This window comes from Dendrobates tinctorius, unplaced genomic scaffold (genome assembly GCF_039654945.1).
Source record: "Dendrobates tinctorius isolate UK_male_01 unplaced genomic scaffold, ASM3965494v1 ptg000208l, whole genome shotgun sequence".
In the NCBI taxonomy this organism is placed as follows: domain Eukaryota; kingdom Metazoa; phylum Chordata; class Amphibia; order Anura; family Dendrobatidae; genus Dendrobates; species Dendrobates tinctorius.
The window spans coordinates 2904905-2925915 of NW_027361875.1; the positions used below are offsets into that span (position 1 = coordinate 2904905).

Here is a 21011-nt window from a genome sequence, read left to right on the forward strand (position 1 = left end):
TACAGTTTTGCCCAGTGTTTTACAATTAAGCACATAATTATACATCTTGTTTGTTCTACTCAAGTGCATGACCTTACATTTATCTCCATTAAAGCTCATTTGCCATTTATCAGCCCAAGCTTCTAGTTTACATAAATTCTCCTGTAATATAAAATTGTCCTCCTCTGTATTGATTACCCTGCAGAGTACAGTGTCATCTGCAAATATTGAAATTCTACTCTCTATGCCCCTACAAGGTCATTAATAAATATGATAAAAAGAAGCGGGCCCAATACTGACCCCTGTGGTACCCCACTGCTAACGGTGACCCAGTCCGAGTGTTCTCCATTAATAACCACCCTTTGTTTCCTATCCCTGAGCCAGCGCTTAACCCACTTACACATATGTTCCCCTATCCCCATTGTTCTCATTTTATGTATCAACCTTTTGTGTAGCACCGTATCAAAAGCTTTTGAAAAGTCCATGTACACCACGTCCACTGCATTCCCTTGGTCCAGTCCAGAACTTACCTCTTCATAGAAGCTTATCAGATTAGTCTGACAGGAACGGTCCCTTGTAAGCCCATGTTGATATTGGGTCATGAGGTTATTCTTCAGATACTCCTTCAGGTCTCCTACCCACCTGTTTTTTTTTTTTTTTTTTAATAGATGCTATATATGGTGAGAAAAATGAATAGAAATATTAAAGACGTGAAGCAGAGTTAGGAAAGAGCGAGATGAGTAGGAACAATCTAAGATCAGTGTTGCGATATTTCTAGGTTCCCTGTAAATCCATAAAATTGAACTACATTTTGGTATAGACATTAGTACCTTCAAATGATGTTTCAATGTACTTTGTATATACGATGTAATTTCGCTTTTACTTTCCAAAGTTATCTACTTTTTAGGTAAAATCCTTTCAAGGTTTTGGTCATATGAGTACTATATGTATGTAATAATTTAAGGCAATGTCAATCATAAAACAGGTTATGATTTTTTTTTTTTTTCCCTCCATCTTATAAAGGCGTGACCGGCAGTATTCCGTGTGCAGTGATGACGGGGCACCAAATTTTGAAGTGATGACATTTGACATTGGCTGCAACGGTCAGCTAGTTGTACACAGGGGAAAGTGCCTCGGTGAGTTACAGCAGACTATTGCAAAGTGTCTGTTACGTTACTTATGATAAATAGAAGACATGGTGTTACAGGCAATATACTTATTTATGCACTCTGTACTTTTACATACAGGAAAAGACGAGCAACTTGGCAAATCCATTTATAATGGCTTAGAAATTACATCTGGACATTTTGTTGTGATTTACGAATGGGTTCTACAGTGGCAAAAGAAGATGGGGAAGTTTCTTACCATCCAGGAAAGAGAAAAAGTTGACAAGTGTAGAAAACTAGTAAGAGAGGGGTTTACTTGGTGTCCTGGTTTTGCACAACAATTGGACGTTCAAAGTCTACAACAATGTCTCTGCTTATAGTACACTTTCCTTGTATCTTGTTTACTGAATGATATTGCCCTGTTTTGCTTCCCTTCTATGAAGTCAAGTAAGATTAAAATGCTGCAGCTGCCCATAATTTGCACAGTTTTATATTGCCATAGCATGGGCAACTTTATGCTGGTATTAAAAACCCACATGTGACTAGCGGTAGTGCTACTGAAATCTTGCCAATATTGTATATACAGTATGCGATCAAATGTCTTTTTGTGTGGGAATTGTTTAGTTGAAGTTGCAAAGTAATTCTAAAGTGTCAGGAAATAATAGAAGCTTCTCCTACCAAATTTTGCAATCAGTAGTTGGAAATGCAGCTAAAGAGGACACGGTGCTACACAGTGCCTTGGCATATATGCAGTGCCCTAAGCTTCTCCAGCAGAATTGACTTTGATCGCCGTATTGTTGTCTTGGTATCTTCCACCATTTGCAAATGTTGTCGAGATATAGAGCTGCCACATGAGCGCCGTTTTTAGCCTGCAAAATGTCACTGCTATATAATTCAAGGGGTTTTCTCAAAAGTTAATATATTGGACAGGTCAACTATATCAGATTTTTGAAGGTTCGACTTCTGAACACCCCCACCGATCAGTTGATTGAGGAGGCTGCATCATTTTAGTTGTCTGAACACGAAGTTGAACATCTTGCATCATAAAATGTTAGCGTTGGAAGAACCTCCTGTGTCATTGTGTCCATCCCCCCTGCTAAGTGCAGGATTCACTAAACCATCTCAGATGACAATGTCTGCCCAGCCTCTGCTTGAAGACTTCCAATGAAGGAGATCTCGCCACCTCTCGTGGCAGCCCGTTCAACTCATTGATCACCCTCACTGTCAAAAAGTTTTTTTCTAATATGTATCTTCTCCCATTCAGTTTCATTCCATTGCTTCTCATGTTTCCATGTGCAAACAAGAATAATGATGATCCCTCTACACTTGTGACATCCCTTCAGATATTTGTAGACCGCTATTAAGTCTCCTCTTAGCCTTCTTTTTGCAAGATAAACATTCCCAGATCTTTAATCGTTCCTTATAGGACATAGTTTGCAGTCCGCTCACCATCCTAGTAGCTCTTCTCTGAACTTGCTCCAATTTTTCAATGTCTTTTTTTTTTTTTTAAATGTGGTGCCCAGAACTGGACACAGTATTCCAGATGAGGCTTGACCAAGGAGGGGTAGAGGAGGATAATTACTTCACGTCATCTACACGCTACACTTCTCTTAATACATCGGTGAACTCTTTCCCTTTTTTGCTGCTGTGTCACACTGTTGACGTAAGTGCAGCCTGTGATCTATTAGTACACCCAATTCTTTTCACATGTGCTGTTGCTTAGTTTTATTACTCTCATTCTGTAGATGTAATTTTTGTTTTTCTTGCCCAGATGTGTAATCTTGCATTTCTCCCTGTTAACCCTTTAATGTCCAATGCCTGATAATAATAATAATAATAATATTATTATTATTATTATTATTATACATATAGCGCCATTAATTCCATGGCGCTTTACATGTGAAAAGGGGAAATATAGACAAATACAATAAACATGTGTAAGACAAGGGACACACAAGTACAGAAGGAGAGAGGACCCTGCCCGCGAGGGCTCACAGTCTACTGATATCTGACATTGGATGCCTCCCCCTGTTTGGTGCGGGCTCCGGCGATGAGCCCGCACCTTTTCCAGCACATGACAGCTGATCTGATCAGCTGTCATGTGCTCCTAAGAGCTGCGAGTGGAATTGCGATTCACCCGCTGCTGTTAACATTGTAAATGCCACTGTCAAGCTCTGACAGCGGCATTTAACATGCACGCACAGGAAGCATGTCATGGCCTCCTCCCATCGGCACCCGTGTCACATGACTGCCTGTCGCCGATGGGTTGGCATGACAACCCGTGGTCTGCAGGGAGACCCCTGTGATTGTCATAGCCGGATAGCTATGAGCGGCCGCCCAGCTGTCGGCGCTCATAGCAAGTGAGCATTTCTGCTAAATAGAGCAGGGCTTCTCTATGTAGCACAAGCGATCGGACAAGTGCAGTTTCTAGTCTTCCATGGGGATTATTGAAGCAAGTAAAAAAGTAAAAAAAAAAAATGTTTAAAAATATTAAAATAAAAATAATACAAAAGTTAAAATCAACCCCTTAAGTCCCATTCAAAATAAAACAATAAAAAAATCAAGTATACAAATATTTGTCATCGCCGCATTCAGAATCGCCTGATCTATCAAAATATAAAAAGAATTAATCTGATTGGTAAATGGCATAGCGAGAAAAAAAATCAACTCGTCAGATCTACGTTTTTCTGGTCACTGCAACATTGCATTAAAATGAAATGGCAGGCGATCATAAGATCGTATATGCACCAAAATTGTATTATTAAAAACATCAGCTCATCACGCAAAAAATGAGCCCTCTCCCAGCCCCAGATCATGAAAAATGGAGACGCTATGGGACTCAGAAAATGGTGACTTTGTTTTTTTTTATTTGTTTGTTTTGTTTTTTACAGACTTTGTAATTTTTTTTCTCCTTCGTCTCATTGGGGGACACAGAGACTGTGGGTGTGTGCTTCTGCCGTCTGGAGGCTGACACTAAGTATACAAAAAAAGAGTTAGCTCCTCCTCCGCCGCATACACCCTCGCCCCCAGACCGGGCGTAACTCAGTTTTTTGCTTAGTGTCTGATGGAGGCACACGCAGTCTGGAGCTCCAGACTAGATTTTTTTTTTTTTTTTTCTTCTTTTCTATGAAGATAAGACAGGGGCGACGGATCCTATAGAGAGGGTCCGATCTCCCCAAATCATCAACGGGCGACCACGTGTGAGTAACCCTCCACGTGTTTTCCTCTCCCGCACCGAGGGACACATCTGGGACTTTTCCCCAGACAACCATTTTTCTTTTTTATTTTGTAAAGAGGCGGCAACGCATCCTGATAAGAGGATTCGGTTTCCCCATAACCTCAACGGGCGAGCACGTGTGAGCGACCCTCCACGTTGTTCCTCTCCTGCAACGCGATTGATTGAGGCCCCTTCCACCCCTAGGTAGTGAGACCAGGGGTTGAGTTGGAGGCGCAGGTGAGCCGAGGGATCGAAGATTCGTCCCGATACCAGAAGCCTCCCCCTCCCTGCCCGGGGATGGAGTTGAGAGCACCCCAAGAGAGCCCCCACGGCACGGACGACAGAGTGGGCGGACGCCTACTAGGGTTCAGCCACGTTTGGGTCGCAGTGGCACGCGACGCTTGGGTGGCGGAATTGATATCGTCCGGGTACAAGATAGAGTTTGTCGGACTCCCGCCACAGCGATTCTTCCGTTCCCGACTTTCCGGGACAGAATCGCAGGCGGAAGATTTTTTACAGGCTATAATGACGCTACAGCGCAAAGGGGTCATTGTCCCAGTGCCGCAAGGCGAAGAGACGCAAGGATTTTACTCCAACCTGTTTTCGGTCCCCAAAAAAGACGGGACTGTGAGGCCAGTACTGGATCTAAAGATCCTGAACAAATTCATCAGGGTCAGGCGGTTCCGGATGGAGTCCCTCCGCTCAGTCATTGCAGCCATGGATCCAGGGGAATTCCTGGCCTCGATCGATGTGCAGGATGCATATCTACACATTCCGATATTTCCTCCACACCAGAGGTTCCTGCGTTTTGCGATCGGAGGGCGACATTTCCAATTTGTGGCTCTGCCCTTCGGTTTGGCCACTGCCCCCAGAGTCTTTACAAAGATAATGGCGGTGGTTATGGCCATCCTGCATGCACGGGGCATATCGGTACTACCTTACCTGGACGACCTTTTGGTAAAGGGGCCGTAGTTTCAGGCGTGCCAGGGGAATGTCAGTATCACACTGGATACCCTGGCCCGTCTAGGCTGGTTGATCAATCGAAACAAGTCGTCCTTGGTTCCAGCCCAGAGAATCGTATTCCTAGGCATGGTTTTCGACACCTCCCGGGGGCTGGTGATCCTCCCTCAGGACAAGGTGCGAAGGATCAAGCAGGGGGTACGGAACCTTCTACAGCCGGGCACCAGATCCATCCGGTACGGCATGAGTGTGTTGGGCAGAATGGTGGCGGCGATGGAGGCAATCCCGTTTGCCCAGTTCCATCTCCGTCCGCTTCAGCATGCGCTCTTGTCAGCATGGGACCGGAGGCTGCTGTCTCTCAGTCATCGGTGCAAGTTGTCTCCGCCGGTCCGGCGATCACTCCGATGGTGGACTCGCGACTCGTCTCTGGTCCAGGGGAAACCTTTTCCCCCGGAACAGTGGTTGGTGGTGACGACCGATGCAAGCCTGCATGGTTGGGGAGCAGTTTTCCAGAGTCACACAGCCCAGGGGCGGTGGTCCATTCGGGAGGTAATTCTCCCGATCAACATTCTGGAGATACGGGCAATACGATTGGCCCTGCAACATTTTCAGCGTTTGCTGAGACACCGGCCGGTGCGCATTCAGTCGGACAATGCTACAGCAGTAGAATATGTCAACCATCAAGGGGGCACGCGCAGCCAGGCAGCCATGCGCGAGGTTGGGCTGGTACTGCGTTGGGCAGAGAAGAACCACGTGGTAATTTCAGCGGTGCACATTCCGGGAGTCGAAAACTGGGCGGCAGATTTTCTCAGCCGACAGGGGGTCGCGGCAGGGGAATGGTCCCTGCACCCCGAGGTCTTTCAACAGATCTGCCAACGGTGGGGGACACCAGACGTGGACCTTATGGCATCCAGAGAGAACGCCAAAGTACAAAGGTTTGTCGCTCGATCCCTCGACCCGCAGGCAATCGCAGCAGTCGCTCTGGTGCTTCCGTGGAGCCAGTTTCGTCTCCCGTACTTGTTTCCCCCGCTGCCTCTGCTTCCAAGTGTCATCAGAAAAATAAGGAGAGAGAAGGTTCCAGCAATTCTGCTGGCCCCAGACTGGCCCCGGCGGGCCTAGTATGCAGATCTGGTTCAACTAGTGGTGGACGTACCTTGGCGTCTCCCAGATCGGCCGGACTTACTGTCCCAGGGGCCGATCTGCCATCCGAACTTAGGGGCCCTGTGTTTGACGGTGTGGCCATTGAATCTTGGCTGTTAACACAGGCAGGATTCAGGCGCGATGTGGCGGCCACGATGGTGAGTGCCCGAAAGCCTTCCTCGGCGAGAGTATATCACCGGACTTGGGAAGTTTTTTTTCCGTTGGTGTAGGGATCGCGGAGTGGCTCCTCTGGTTTTTTCGATCCCCAACGTACTGGCTTTTCTGCAGGCAGGGCTGGACGCGGGATTGGCTCCGAGTTCGCTCAGAACGCAAATCTCGGCCCTGTCGGTGCTTTTCCAACGAAAAGTCGCTTCCGTCTGGCAGGTTAGGACGTTTATGCAGGGGGTCGCACATTTAGTACCCCCCTATAAGGCGCCGACGGAATCATGGGACCTGAACTTGGTGCTCAGGGCCCTTCAGGAGGCTCCTTTCGAACCATTGCAAGAAGTCTCCTTACCTTACCTGTCCAGAAAGGTCATTTTTCTGGTAGCTATAACGTCTATTAGGCGGGTTTCGGAATTGGCGGCCTTATCTTGTAAACCGCCGTTCCTGACCTTTTATAAAGATAAGGTAGTTTTAAGGCCAGCTCCTCCCTTCTTGCCGAAGGTTGTGTCTGCATTCCATATCAACGAGGACATTGTCTTACCCTCGTTTTGCCCGGCACCGGTGCACAGGGTAGAAAAGGCATTGCACACCCTGGATCTGGTAAGAGCCCTTAGGAGGTATGTGACAAGGACAGCGCCATTCCGCCAGACAGACTCTCTATTCGTGATTCCAGAAGGGCGGCGGAAGGGGCTCGCTGCGTCCAGAGCGACTTTGGCCAGATGGGTTCGCCTGACGGTCCAAGAATCTTATCAAATCAGTGGCACGCCGGTTCCGGCAGGGATCAAGGCACACTCGGCTCGAGCAGTGGGTGCCTCATGGGCACTGCGACACCAGGCTTCAGCGGAGCAGGTGTGCAAAGCAGCTACCTGGTCCAGTTTGCATACGTTTGTCAAACATTATAACGTACATACCCAGGCATCCTCGGATGCAAGCCTGGGAAGAAAGATTCTCCAGGCAGCAGTTGCGCACCTCTAATCAGGGGCGCAAATTAGCATGGATTGGGTGAGCTAAGATCCCGCCCAGAGGACTGCTTTAGAACGTCCCACAGTCTCTGTGTCCCCCAATGAGACGAAGGAGAAACATGGATTTTTGTGAGTACTCACCGTAAAATCCTTTTCTCCGAGACGCTCATTGGGGGACACAGCACCCACCCTATTAGCCAGTTGGCATTTACTTATTTTGAGTTATACAAATCCTTGTGTAAGGATTAGGGTGGCCCCTTTTTCAGACGTATAATTTCTTGCCTGAGTTTAAGGCGCGTTCTCCTACTACTTATGCACTAAACTGAGTTACGCCCGGTCTGGGGGCGAGGGTGTATGCGGCGGAGGAGGAGCTAACACTTTTTTTGTATACTTAGTGTCAGCCTCCAGACGGCAGAAGCACACACCCACAGTCTCTGTGTCCCCCAATGAGCGTCTCGGAGAAAAGGATTTTACGGTGAGTACTCACAAAAATCCATGTTTTCCACCATTTAAATAAAAAAGAACCTAGACATGTTTGGTGTTTATGAACTTGTAATGACCTGGAGAATCATAAGTGCAGGTCAGTTTTAGCATTTAATAAACATGGTAAAAAAAAAAAACACATTATGGAATTGCACTTTTTTTTTCAATTTCACCTCACTTGGAATTTTATTCCCGTTTTCCAATACAATATATGGTAAAAACAAAAACAAGTCCTCACATGGCCATATTGACCAAAAAATACAAAAAAATTATCTCTAGTTTTAGCTGTCCTTTCTAGCTTTGCATCGTCTGCAAATTTGATTAGTTTACCTTCAATTCCCTTACCTAAATTATTTATAAAAATGTTGAACAACCCTGGGTCCAGGACAGAGCCTTTTGGTACACCACTTGAATCCTCTCCAATTGGATATGCATCCATTTATCACCACTCTTTGGTTACGATCACTGAGCCAGTTATGAATCTACCTAACCGTAGCCCTGTCAATCCCATACTTGGTCATTTTTTTCAATAAGGATAGTATGACATAGTTTATCAAATGCTGTGCTGAAATTGAGATATACTATATCTACTGCATTTCCCTTACCCACCCAGTCAGTGATTCCATCATAGAAGGAAATTAGATTAGTCTGGCAGGATTTGTTTGCTACAAACTCGAACTGGCTCTGGTTAATTAGTGTATTCTTATCCAAGTACAGTGAAAGAAATAGTTGTTTGAGCCCTTGCTGATTTTGTAAGTTTGCCCACTGACAGACATGAACAGGGGTGCGGGGAGACAGCGTGCCACTTGGGAGTCCATAAGTCAAGCAGCAGGGAGTCAGGTAATATGTACCTTGCCTTACTTGTCCATTTGTACAGCTAGTTGGGTTTATGTCCACCTGGACATATCATTCCATTGAAAGTTGGGTACTATGGCTTTTATATATTACTGAATATATTACTGTAGCTGTAACCTTTCTTGCAACTGGACACACGAATCCATGTGTGACTAAGCACAATGATGGAATATGCCTGAATATGGGCTAGTGCTCTTAAGAGGCAATTGGGCACATATGGTGACATAACTGTTGTGCAATACTGGCTGCGGTTTCTTAGTAGAACAACTAATATTGGGCGGCACGGTGGCTCAGTGGTTAGCGCTGCAGCCTTGCAGCGCTGGGGTCCTGGGTTCGAATCCCACCAAGGACAACATCTGCAAGGAGTTTGTATGTTCTCCCCGTGTTTGCGTGGGTTTCCTCCGGGCACTCCGGTTTCCTCCCACATTCGAAAGACATACTAATAGGGAATTTAGATTGTGAGCCCCATCGGGGACAGTGATGATGATGTGTGCAAACTGTAAAGCGCTGCGGAATATGTTAGCGCTATATAAAAATAAAGATTTATTTATTATTTTTATTAATATAACTTTTCACTAGCACGTGTATATATATATATATAATATTATTTTTTTTTTTTACTTATAGATTCAAGGTACAGAAGCAGAGTTTAATTCCCTCATCAAACTCGGTCACTTGAATATTGTGCATTATCTCGCCATGCGAGTGAAAGAGAATGAAGATTCCATTTCTGTCGGAATCGTCGTGGAACATGTCAATGGATCTAAGCTCTCCACTTTCCTTGAGCAGGAAGTTCTAGTTCCTGTGGATCAGCTTAGGCATTATGCAACTCAGCTTCTATCTGCCTTGGACTATTTGCATAGTAATTCAGTGGTACACAAAGTGTTATGTGCTTCTAGCGTACTTTTGACTAATGATGGCAAAGTCAAGCTTACGGATTACAGTGTATCCAAGCGGCTTGCCGATATCTGCAAAGAGGATGTTTTTGAGCAAACCAAGGTCCGATTCAGTGAGGACGCGCTGCCAAGCAAAACTGGAAAGAAAGGAGATATATGGAAGCTTGGCCTCTTGCTGCTATCACTTAGTCAAGGCAAAGTAACCAAAGAATATCCTGTCAAAGTACCCAGTGACTTGCCTGCAGATTTTCAGGATTTTTTGAAAAAGTAAGTTTTTGAATTCAGTAGAAAATTAATTAACCCTTTTGTTAGTATCTCAAATTTTCAGAAAAATATAGAAGTGAACCTGGCACAGTTTTGCATTAAAGTACTTGCAGGTTGCCCAGTGGCTCAAAACATTTAGCTGGCCCACCTATTACTCTGCCATGATCTTTTAAAACATCATTACAGAGTCAGCAGCTTCATGTAGAGTCTGCAGGAGCTGAGATCCGGCTAGTAGAGATGGTTGTTGACCATCTCTGCCTCTCTGATTGCTGTATGCACAGTGCTTCATCCTCTCGTCCCATGTGATTGTCAGATGTTGAGAGGAAGCAGGAATTGCTTGCTCTTAGAAGACCCAAATTTGGTCTGTATTGCTGACTGGAGTCTGAATTTACCTCATAACTTGGGCTAATATGCCAGCCAAAGGTACAAGGGAAATCGGCAGAAACATGAAATGTTCTTCCGAACTCCAAAGGTCTTTTTATGATCTTCTTATACAGTAATTTAGTGGTGCAAAAAGTCTACTGGTGACCAATAATGAAAGAGTCAAGCTGACATACTACAGTCCATCCAAGTGGCTTTATGATATCTGCAAGAAATGTTATTAATGTTACAAAAAAAGAGGCATACATTACTGTAATACCCAAATGAGTTTTTTTATGGTTCTTGTATATCTACATATTTATTTTCTTCCTTTCATCAGGTGCGTGTGTTTGGAAGACAAGGAGCGCTGGACTACTCAGCAGTTATTGGGCCACAGCTTCATCAATCCTCCTCCGCAAAAATCTCCAATGAGTGATGAAAGCTCAGACGGTGAGAACTTAAGAAATACATTGTCTGACATATCTTAATTTTGCAAAATAATGGGATTCAGGTTTTAAAGCTAAATACTTGAATGAAGGATTAGTGTAGATCTACTTTATCAATATGTAGTTTCCTGATTGAACCTTTTTTCTCTTAAGGTCCAGGGGTGTATTTTTTGCTCTATTTGTAGTGTACTTTGGGACATCTTACTAAAGCATGCCTCCGATCTACGCTTCTCATGTATGCCACTATACATAAAGTCACCTTTCTTGTTAATATTACTCAGTATTGTATTTTTTTACTGGATGCCTCTCTATAAAAATTGTATAAAATGGGGAAGTCAACTGTAATTCCTACAACCCAGTAGGTACTGAAATTATTTTTTTGGCCTCAGTTGGGTCTATGAAGCCTGTACATATGTGTGCTTTTGTATATGTTTACTAATCTAGATAATAAACGTGCTGCCTTTGTTCTAGATTACACGGGGGTGGATTGTACAGAGACTGTGATGCCGAGGGCTTCCATTTCAAATGCTGCATTCCATATAGAATCACAAAGGCAGCTTTCTCGCTACTTCAGTGAATTTGAAGAATTACAGATGCTTGGGAGAGGTGCATTTGGGGCAGTTATTAAGGTACTGTACCTATGTTAATTCCTATAATATAAATGCCTCTTTCATTTTTTTTCTCCTGTGGTTGATTGGAAAAAAAATAAATCGATAGATATAATCATCGATAGATATAATCATTTATAAAGTGTAACACTAATTCTAGAAATTTTACTCAGATTTTTATACATTTTATTTTGCTTCCTTAAAGGAGTTGTGTAATCTACTGCTCTGCGGTGCACTCGTGCAGGCTGACGATTCAAATTAACGGCATGGTCACACCACTGGTACAAACTGTTCGCTATCTTACGCTGTAAGCTTCGAGGGAACACGGGGGCACTAAAGCTGGCTGTATCCATTTATCCGACCAGCTTCAGGGCAGCTCTTACAAGCTCTAAAGCAAAGAGATTGTAAGCACTGTGTTCCTTGCCTAGGAAGCTGTCCACTTCTGGTCTGCAACAGAGGTGGCCGGTTACAAGCTTTACAAGCTAAAAATTCCTCCATTCTTTAGATAAATTGCAGAGTTGTTCTTTGCTGTGTTACCTACCTAATGTCACGCTCACGCCTTGGCAGGTTGGCACGAGCCGGGGGGGTTGTGGCCCCACTGTGCCACAAACCAGACTACCCTGGAAGGGGTGTGACTATGACAGCTACCTCGGTCTTCGCTGGAGCCTCTGATGGTGAGGTCAGGCTTGTGCGGCAGGTAGCTGCCAGCTGCCACTACAGGGTGGTGTCTGGCTGTGGCTGCTGATCCCACTCGGAGACAAGGCACTTGTACAGGTGCGACTGACAGGCAAGCAGGTAAGCACAGCAAGCACGGCTGGTACGCAGGCACTGCTTGAGACACAGGGCAGGCAGGCACGGCTTGAGACACAGGGCAGGCAGGCACGGCTTGAGACACAGGGCAGGCAGGCACGGCTTGAGACACAGGGCAGGCAGGCACGGCTTGAGACACAGGGCAGGCAGGCACGGCTTGAGACACAGGGCAGGCAGGCACGGCTTGAGGCACAGGGCAGGCAGGCACGGCTTGAGACACAGGGCAGGCAGGCACGGCTTGAGACACAGGGCAGGCAGGCACGGCTTGAGACACAGGGCAGGCAGGCACGGCTTGAGACACAGGGCAGGCAGGCACGGCTTGAGACACAGGGCAGGCAGGCACGGCTTGAGACACAGGGCAGGCAGGCACGGCTTGAGACAAAAGGCAGGCTGGAGTGGTATATGAAGGAACAGGTAGAGACCTGTTCACACAGCGGGTGACGGCACTGATACAGGCAGGAAGGAGTGGAATATGAAGGAACAGGTTTGGACCTGTGCACACAGGAGGTGCAGTTACGGATACAGGCAGGAGTGTGGAGTAGGCGGAACCTCAGGAGTGTGGAGTAGGCGGAGTCGCAGGAGTGCGGAGTAGGCGGAGCCACAGCAAGAGGTTCTGCAGCAGCAGGAGCAGCGCAAAGCTGAACCACAAGGTCTGTGGAGAGAAGCTGCAGCAAGAGGTTCTGCAGCAGCAGGAGCAGAGAAAAGCTGAACCACAAGGTCTGTGGAGAGAAGCTGCAGCAAGAGGTTCTGCAGCAGCAGGAGCATAGCAAAGCTGAACCACAAGGTCTGTGGAGAGAAGCTGCAGCAAGAGGTTCTGCAGAAGCGGAGCACAGGCAGAACAGAGCAGATCCGCTAGAGTACGGAGCACAAGCAGACAGTGAGGACACCAGGAAAGACACAGCAGGGTAAGGAACCACAGACAATGAGACTGACAGAGGTAGGACAGAGATCAGACAAGGCATAGGTGTGAGACAAGGTATAGGACTAAGGAGACAGATGCAAAGCAAGGCTGGACCAAGACAAGACAAGGAGTAATGGCACCGGAACTAGGATATTCTGCCTCCTGGAGGGCGGAGAGAGAAGTACTAGGCTAAGTACAGAGATAGGGCTAGGACAAGGCACAGAGACCAGGATATTCTGCATCCTGGAGGGCAGACTGAAAGTACCAAGCAAGGCAAGGGGAAAAATCTCCAGAGAAGGAGATACACAGGAGAGGACCTGGCAGGCTCAGTAGCAAGATATTAACAGAGTTTAGACATTGCTCAGGCAAGGTTCAGTGGGTGGGGCAGGCCTAAATAGTAGTAGAGGGCTCTAGGTAATTGGTCAGGGACACATTAGCCAGGTGCACCCTGACTCCATAAGAAGCAGAGAATTCAGGTGCCGCCCCCTATACACACAGTCAGGAAACATGAACACAGCAGACAGGAGACAAGGAAGGAACTGGCAGTAAACAGAATTCACATCATGGTCTGGAGCAGTGAGCAAGTTGGTGAGTGGGGAATGGGAGGCCATGCAGCGATGCCAGCAGAGTTGTTACACCTAAGTTACATGTCATGTTCCAGGTTTGAATCCACAAATCTGCTCCAATCGTGCAATGCATCTTGTTTGTTCTTTCAGCAGATTACCCAATATGCAAATGATTAGGCTTGAGAACACAAGACCACAATACTGAGATAGAGATACTCTAGAGCCATCAGAACTGTGAATTTAGATTTACACTATGATTGCATGTTCACATAACATTTTTTTTAACAAGAAAATCTCTTGTTAAAAACTGTGTGTCTCTTAGTCCCGAGGCAGCTTCCTGTGATGGAGGAGAACGCTGACACCGCATCCTTCCCAATCACAGAGAGCTGCTGTCTCTCCCTCTGTCTGACACTGATCTATGTTATCGATGCAGAGCAGGAGAGGAAGCTACCAGGACCTCAACAGAGGCTGCACATAGTGTGCATGTACTTATGTGGGCATGTAGCAGAGCTGTGTATGTATGTGGGCATGTAGCAGAGCTGTGTATGTATATGGGCATGTAGCAGAGCTGTGTATGTATATGGGCATGTAGCAGAGCTGTGTATGTATATGGGCATGTAGCAGAGCTGTGTATGTATATGGGCATGTAGCAGAGCTGTGTATGTATATGGGCATGTAGCAGAGCTGTGTGTCTATGGGCATGTAGCAGAGCTGTGTGTCTATGGGCATGTAGCAGAGCTGTGTGTCTATGGGCATGTAGCAGAGCTATGTGTCTATGTGCATGGAGCAGAACTGTGTGCCTATATATGTGCATGGAGCAGAACTGTGTGCCTATATATGTGCATGGAGCAGAACTGTGTGCCTATATATGTGCATGGAGCAGAACTGTGTGTCTCTGTATGTGCATGGAGCACAACTGTGTGCCTATATATGTGCATATGCAGCAGCGCTGTGTGTGTGTGTGTATAACGCTGCAGAGAAACTTTAACAATAGTTATTACCTCCCTATTCTACCTTAGTACATTACAATTAGTAATAATCACTTTACACAGCCAGGGAGGTTTTAATTACTGTATTTTGCATTTTTTAAGACGCATCCCAAATTTTGGGGAGAAAAATATGAGAAAAAACTTTTTTAGTAAAATGATGCTTCTTATAATCCGGGCGTCTTATTGCTTACCCAAGGGTGGCAGCTGCAATCAAGCGGGGTCCTAGGGTTGCTTCTGGCAGAGGCAGGAGTGGGACGACGCTGCGGACCCCAGGCTGGGAGGAAATGGTGTTCAGAGGTGTGGGTGCTCTGCCGAAATTTTGTGAAAGCCCGGAACCTCCGCACTTCGATGGTTTACATTGTGATGGACTCCGGGAAAATGGCCGTGTGGCGCATGCGCAGATGGAAATCTCGGCGCCGAGATCCCAATCTGTGTATCTTTCACATGGAAACTGCTGTATGTAGCAGAATGCGAATTAGCTGTATTTAACTGGACGAATTACTGTTCTGAACCACAGCAGTGCAAGCTTTAAATCTACAGCAAAAAACTGCCAGATTTCTCCGACTAATTGCTGGGCGTTCCAGCAGCTTATAAGTGATCTATAATAAGTGGAGAACCGCTTTAATAACGGGACACGATAACGTATGCATTATTTGGACCTAGTGTCCTTAGTCTAGACCAGTGGTCCCCAACCTTTCTGACCTAGAGAGCCACCTTCAACTCTGAGAGAGGGTTGCGAGCCATATCCAGCTCTCGGCCCCTCACAGTAGTGGCAACAATTGCCCCCGTTACCATTACGGGTATAATGATAACCAATGCTTTTCAACAGAAATCACCCTGAAGCTGTATAACACTCCCAACTCACTGTCACATCCATCTTCAGGCACCTGTTGTGACAGGTTGTATCATCCTGTCTCCATCATACCATACTTATATTGTCTCTAAGCCCTTAAGACCAGTAAATGTGAATCCAGACCTGCACTTCTGTACAGGGCTTCTCACAAAGTTCACTGTTTTGAGATGTGCTCTTCATACCTGTTTACTAGACCTGGAGCTAATGCACCAAGCTGGTAGACAGCCGTGAGCCACAATTCATGGGACCGCGAGCCACATGTGGCTCCCGAGCTACAGGTTGGGGAGCCCTGGTCTAGACGTTTGCAATGATATTTACATACAGTGAATGCCTCTTATTTTAACATAATTAAACCGCTGTCTTCTCGTGTTTGATTTTAGGTTCAGAACAATCTCGATGGCTGCTACTATGCTGTCAAACGCGTTCAGATTAATCCTGCCAGCAAACAATTCAGGAGAATTAAAGGTGAGGTGACGCTTTTGTCTCGACTCAACCATGAGAATATAGTGAGGTACTACAACGCTTGGATCGAAAAGCACGAAATTCCGTCTTCCAATACCCCTAAACCCGGAAGTACAGTAGATAAGAAAGTGGTAGTGAAGCCGGAGCAGGTGGTGAAAAACGAGTTCGGTCTTGCCGATGACATAGAGGCCAATGCTCCAGCTCCCATTATGACCAGCTCGGTGGAGTGGAGCACATCTTGTGAGCGATCATCAAGTTCACACTGCAAGAATGCTGATCAGAATTCAAGCGATGACGATGAGGATGAAGATGATGACGATGAAGAAGGAGTTTTTTCTCCATCATTCCTGTAAGTTGCTCAAGCAGATTTATAGCTGATGTGTTATTTAAGGGATTATTCTTATGACAATAATGTTGTGGTACATTAGTGTAGGATACACCGTAATATTAGGATTACACAAAACAAGTATTGTTGATGATGGATGCCTACCATGCACAGAAGCTTCGACTCAGGGCGACAGTAAACTGAAAAAAATAATTCCAGCCTTATTCAGACCATATTAAAATCCAGTTGTAGTCTGTGTACATGGTCTGGCTGACAAGTTTGACTGCATCAGTCCTTGTTAGAGATGGTGTAAATTAATTCACAGGACCCGCAGCAGCCACATCGGTAATCTATAGGAACAGAGTGAAGCGCCCTCCTGCCGGACTTCATCCCTGGCTCTTCTTTTGATTAGCTTGCCTGGTACAGCATTACACATGCGTCCCGCCAGGCCAGCTAATGGAAAGTAGAACTGCGGATGCTGTCAGTTCAGATATGGGTCTCAGGGCTTCCATAAGACAGCCAGATGTTAAGGACATTGGTCGCTGGATCAGGTCCTGGGGATGTACTCTAAAGACACCGTGGCACCATATGCCTCCTTAGTGTATATAGATGCCTTAGAGGGGGAGCCAGTCTCTACCTGCCACATAGGGAGCCGTTCTTCTGCACCGGACCCTTTTAGGGGTCTTGTCAATTGCCATAAATATATAATTACTTCACTGTATATAAATCTTTACTTGTTGGCTAATTGGACATGGCACTCAAATCTCCATGGCCATCTTCACACACAGAACAAAAGAAAAACTACGATAAATGTAAGAGATTTTTCCCTGCAGTCAGCAACTACTATTAGCCTTGTGAAAATAAAAAATAGCGGGCTAAAAAATCATTTACTCTGTCGCCTCATTGGGGGACACAGAACCGTGGGTGTTATGCTGCTGTCCACTAGGAGGCGACACTATGCTTAATCTGAAAAAGATTAACTTTGGCTCCTCCTCTGCAGTATACACCCCTGGACGGCGTCAGCCTTCTCCAGTTTTTGCTTAGTGTCGCAAGGAGGCACACCTAAGAATCTTTTACTCCGTTTTTTTTCTTTTTCCAACGGACTACAGATGAAGAAAAGCGGGTCTCCTGTGAGACTCCCGGCATGGTTCCCTCCTCGGTCCCCTATTAGGGGTACCCAATTGAGGTCGAGGTGGCTATTCCCCATGTCGCTCCTTCCCCAGATCCTCGGGTACTGGTCCGAAGTTGAGACCCCCCTCCTTCCCCAGTTTCTTTCGGCTCTGGGTTGAGATCGAGGCGAGGGTGAAGCCCCCTGACGGTGACAACAGCACCCTCCCTAATCCCCCTCTGGGGGTATTAGGTTGAGACACCGCAGGTAGGGCCTGTACCAGGCACCATTGAACCGCTTACAGACCCAGGGACCCCAGCCCAGCTGCGGGCTCCTGTTGGGACCGGGGGAGGTGCAGGCAGGCATGGCCCTTGTCAGAGACGGGGCTCCCTGTGCCCCTGTCGCTGCGGCAGCACCAGCTGCTTAGCGCCCCAAGGGACCCTCCACAGGGCCCCAGTCACGCTTATAACCCCACCGCTAGTCTTCCTTTCATTCCAGGGGGGTCTGGGGTAAAATCCGACCTCCCCCGGACAACCGCGCCGTCCGGGAGCCGGGCATGAGGTCTCAAATTTAGGCCGCGACTTCGGCCTAGCCGAAGTCGCTGCCTTATTCCCGCCCCCGGCCCGCCCCCCAGATGACGAAAATGACACTGTGCAGTGTCATAGAAGGGGCGGATCGAGGCAGGAAGGGCGCGTTTTACATAGCTCAGCGTGCCCGTTTTCAGCTCTCCGCCCCCTTCCTCCTCTACCTCAGAACCCGGTGGCCATCTTGCGGCTGCAGAAAGGAACACAGGAGGAAGATCAAGCACAGTCTCTGGGGGGCACAGGACCGTCAATTGTCGGCGCTGAATCTAGGGGCACACCGGTGGGGTAAGATCACAGCTGGGTTCCCTTACCCAGCTGTGAATTCATATTACCTTTAACGCTCCCCTATACTTCCCTCTGCATAAATACCCCTGTAGGGCCCCTGCTAGCCAGCCTCTAGGCGCTATGTTGGGCTCAAGAAAGAGGACCAGGCAAGACTGTTTTTATGCATTCTGCACAGCCTGCAAGTCCACTCTCCCCAGTGGCAGCACGTACCCGCACTGCCGGGACTGTACCCGAAACACTGGGTCTGAACCCCAAGAAGTCCCTACCAACGCTTCTCCGCCTGCGACCACGCCGGAATGGGCAACTCAGATGTCGCAGTCTATGACACAGTCTATAAATAACCTGACCTCCACACTACTGCAGGCTCTGCAGGGTCATGTCTCGGCTATGAACGTTACCCAGCAATGGGACAGCCCATCTCAGGAACATGCCGCTTCCGACAGTCGTAGACGAAAGCGGACCCACAAGTCGCGTTCATCCGCTTCCTCACATAGCACTCGCTCGTCCCCCTCCAGGGATAGACACGGTGGCTCTAGGTCACCTACACCCATCCCCTGACCGAGACAGACAACGCGGATCCCCACAACGATCCCCGACCACAGAAGCACTCTGCCCTAGTTCGCCCGCCAGGGAGCCCCTTAGCGATGCGCAAGACTCAGAAGGCATATGTGACTCTAACTCAGACAACGAAACAGAGAAGTCTCTGATACCTTGTCCCCCTAGTAATACAGCGCTGGTTGAGGATATAATCTCCTCCATCCTTCAGGTGCTGGACATTTCTGATCCAACCCCGGAAGCCCCAGAACACAAGATTTGCTTCGAGACTGTTCTAAAACCACCTAAGGTCTTCCCTAACCACCCGGAATTTCAAAAAATACTTTCTAATCATTTTTCGCAGCCTCAGAAAAAATTTGCCAATCGCAAATACTTATAAGCAAAGTACCCCTTCCCACAGAAGGACACTAAGGAATGGACAGATCCACCCGAAGTGGACCCCCCAGTCTCTTGACTAGCAGCACAGACCCTTCTTTCACTGCCAGACAGCTCAACCCTCAAGGACGCAGCAGACAGGCAGGTAGAATGCATGGCTCGTTCAATCTTCGAAGCGGCAGGAGGCTCTATGGCTCCTGCGTTTGCTTCAGTCTGGGCGGCCAAGGCCATTCTAGCCTGGGCTCAAAAATTGCATCAGGACCTTCAAGCTTCAAATCCTCAGCTATCGGACCAGGCGGTTCAAATAGCAGTAGTAGCAGATTACATGATCCATGCAGCGTTGGATTCTGCAAGAGGTGTAGCGGGAATAGCATCAAACGCCATCACGATCCGGCGTATCCTCTGGCTGAGGGAATGGAAAGCGGACGCGGCCTCAAAAAAGTCACTCACAAATCTCCCATACTTCAGTGGGCGTCTTTTCGGTGAAAAACTGGATACAATGATATCCAACGCCACCGGGGGTAAGAGTACCTCTCTCCTGCAATTAAAACCAAAACGCACGTTTAAAAGAAGTAACCAATCTCGTTTCCGATCCTTTCGGAATTCTTCAGGCTGGTCCGTCTCGCGCCCAGCACAAAATCGTAACCGCTCCACCCGCAGAGACAACACAAGGGCGGCACAGAGGCCAGACAGGACCTGGCAGTCAAAAGCAGGCCAGGCAAAGCCCAAAGGAGGAAAATCTCAGACTTTCTCCTCATCATGACTCACGGCCTCCGGAAAACACCCCACTTGTAGGCGGACGACTGCTAGTCTTTCAGCAGGTCTGGCTGCCTATTACAGAAGACAAGTGGGTCAAGGAAATTGTGTCTTCTGGATACAAGATTTTCTACCAGCCCACCGAACCGGTTCTTCCCCCTCCGTTCCCCCAAAATCACCTCTCAAGGCTCGAGCCTTCCATCAAGCTGTTTGCTCCCTCCTTCAAACAGGAGTCATAGTACCGGTTCCTGTAGACGAGCGCTTCCGAGGGTTCTACTCCAATCTGTTCGTAGTTCCCAAGAAGGGAGGCAGTGTCCGACCCATACTAGACCTAAAACAACTCAACAAGTATGTTCGGGTTCGTCATTTTCGCATGGAGTCCCTCCGGTCAATCATTGCGTCCATGGAGAAAGGAGAATATCTCACCTCCATAGACATACAAGACGCATACCTGCATATACCAATTGCTCCCGCCCATCAGAGATTTCTCAGGTTCGCAATCGACCAGGACCACTACCAGTTCGTGGCCCTCCCGCTCGGACTCGCCACTGCTCCCAGAACGTTTACCAAGATCATGGCAGCCACCATGGACGTTCTACACTCCAGAGGCATAGTAGTCGTTCCATACCTGGACGACCTTCTCATCAAAGCCACCTTCAAGGACTGCAAGGTCAACGTCTCAATCACAATCGACACCGTGTCGCCTGGAATGGTTAGTTTACAAAAGTCATTGACTACCCCGAGTCAGTCTCTGACCTTCCTAGGGATGCTATTCGACACCTCCCGGGGTCTGGTGCTCCTCCCCAGGGACAAGACACTGGCTCTCCGTCTGGGAGTTCGCATACTCCTCCGCAGTTCCCTCCGATCTCTCCGGTTTGCCATGAGAGTCCTCGGCAGGATGGCAGCAGCAATGGAGGCAGTACCATTTGCCCAGTTTCACCTCAGGCCTCTTCAATTGGCCATCCTCAAGTCCTGGGACAGGAATCCGTTCTCTCTCGACA

The 21011-nt window shown here is 47.4% G+C and overlaps 1 protein-coding gene across 3 annotated transcripts in view; it reads left to right on the forward strand.

The window, feature by feature from the left end:
* The window catches only part of EIF2AK4 (eukaryotic translation initiation factor 2 alpha kinase 4), a 184569-nt gene that overhangs the window by 49828 nt on the left and 113730 nt on the right, over positions 1-21011 (forward strand). For all 3 annotated transcript variants that reach the window (XM_073554166.1, XM_073554169.1, XM_073554168.1), the window contains exons 7-12: positions 1003-1115; positions 1227-1384; positions 9495-10030; positions 10728-10837; positions 11305-11462; positions 15941-16371. In XM_073554166.1, coding sequence (XP_073410267.1) covers positions 1003-1115; positions 1227-1384; positions 9495-10030; positions 10728-10837; positions 11305-11462; positions 15941-16371 — 1506 coding nt within the window. The remainder of the gene's footprint in view (positions 1-1002; positions 1116-1226; positions 1385-9494; positions 10031-10727; positions 10838-11304; positions 11463-15940; positions 16372-21011) is intronic.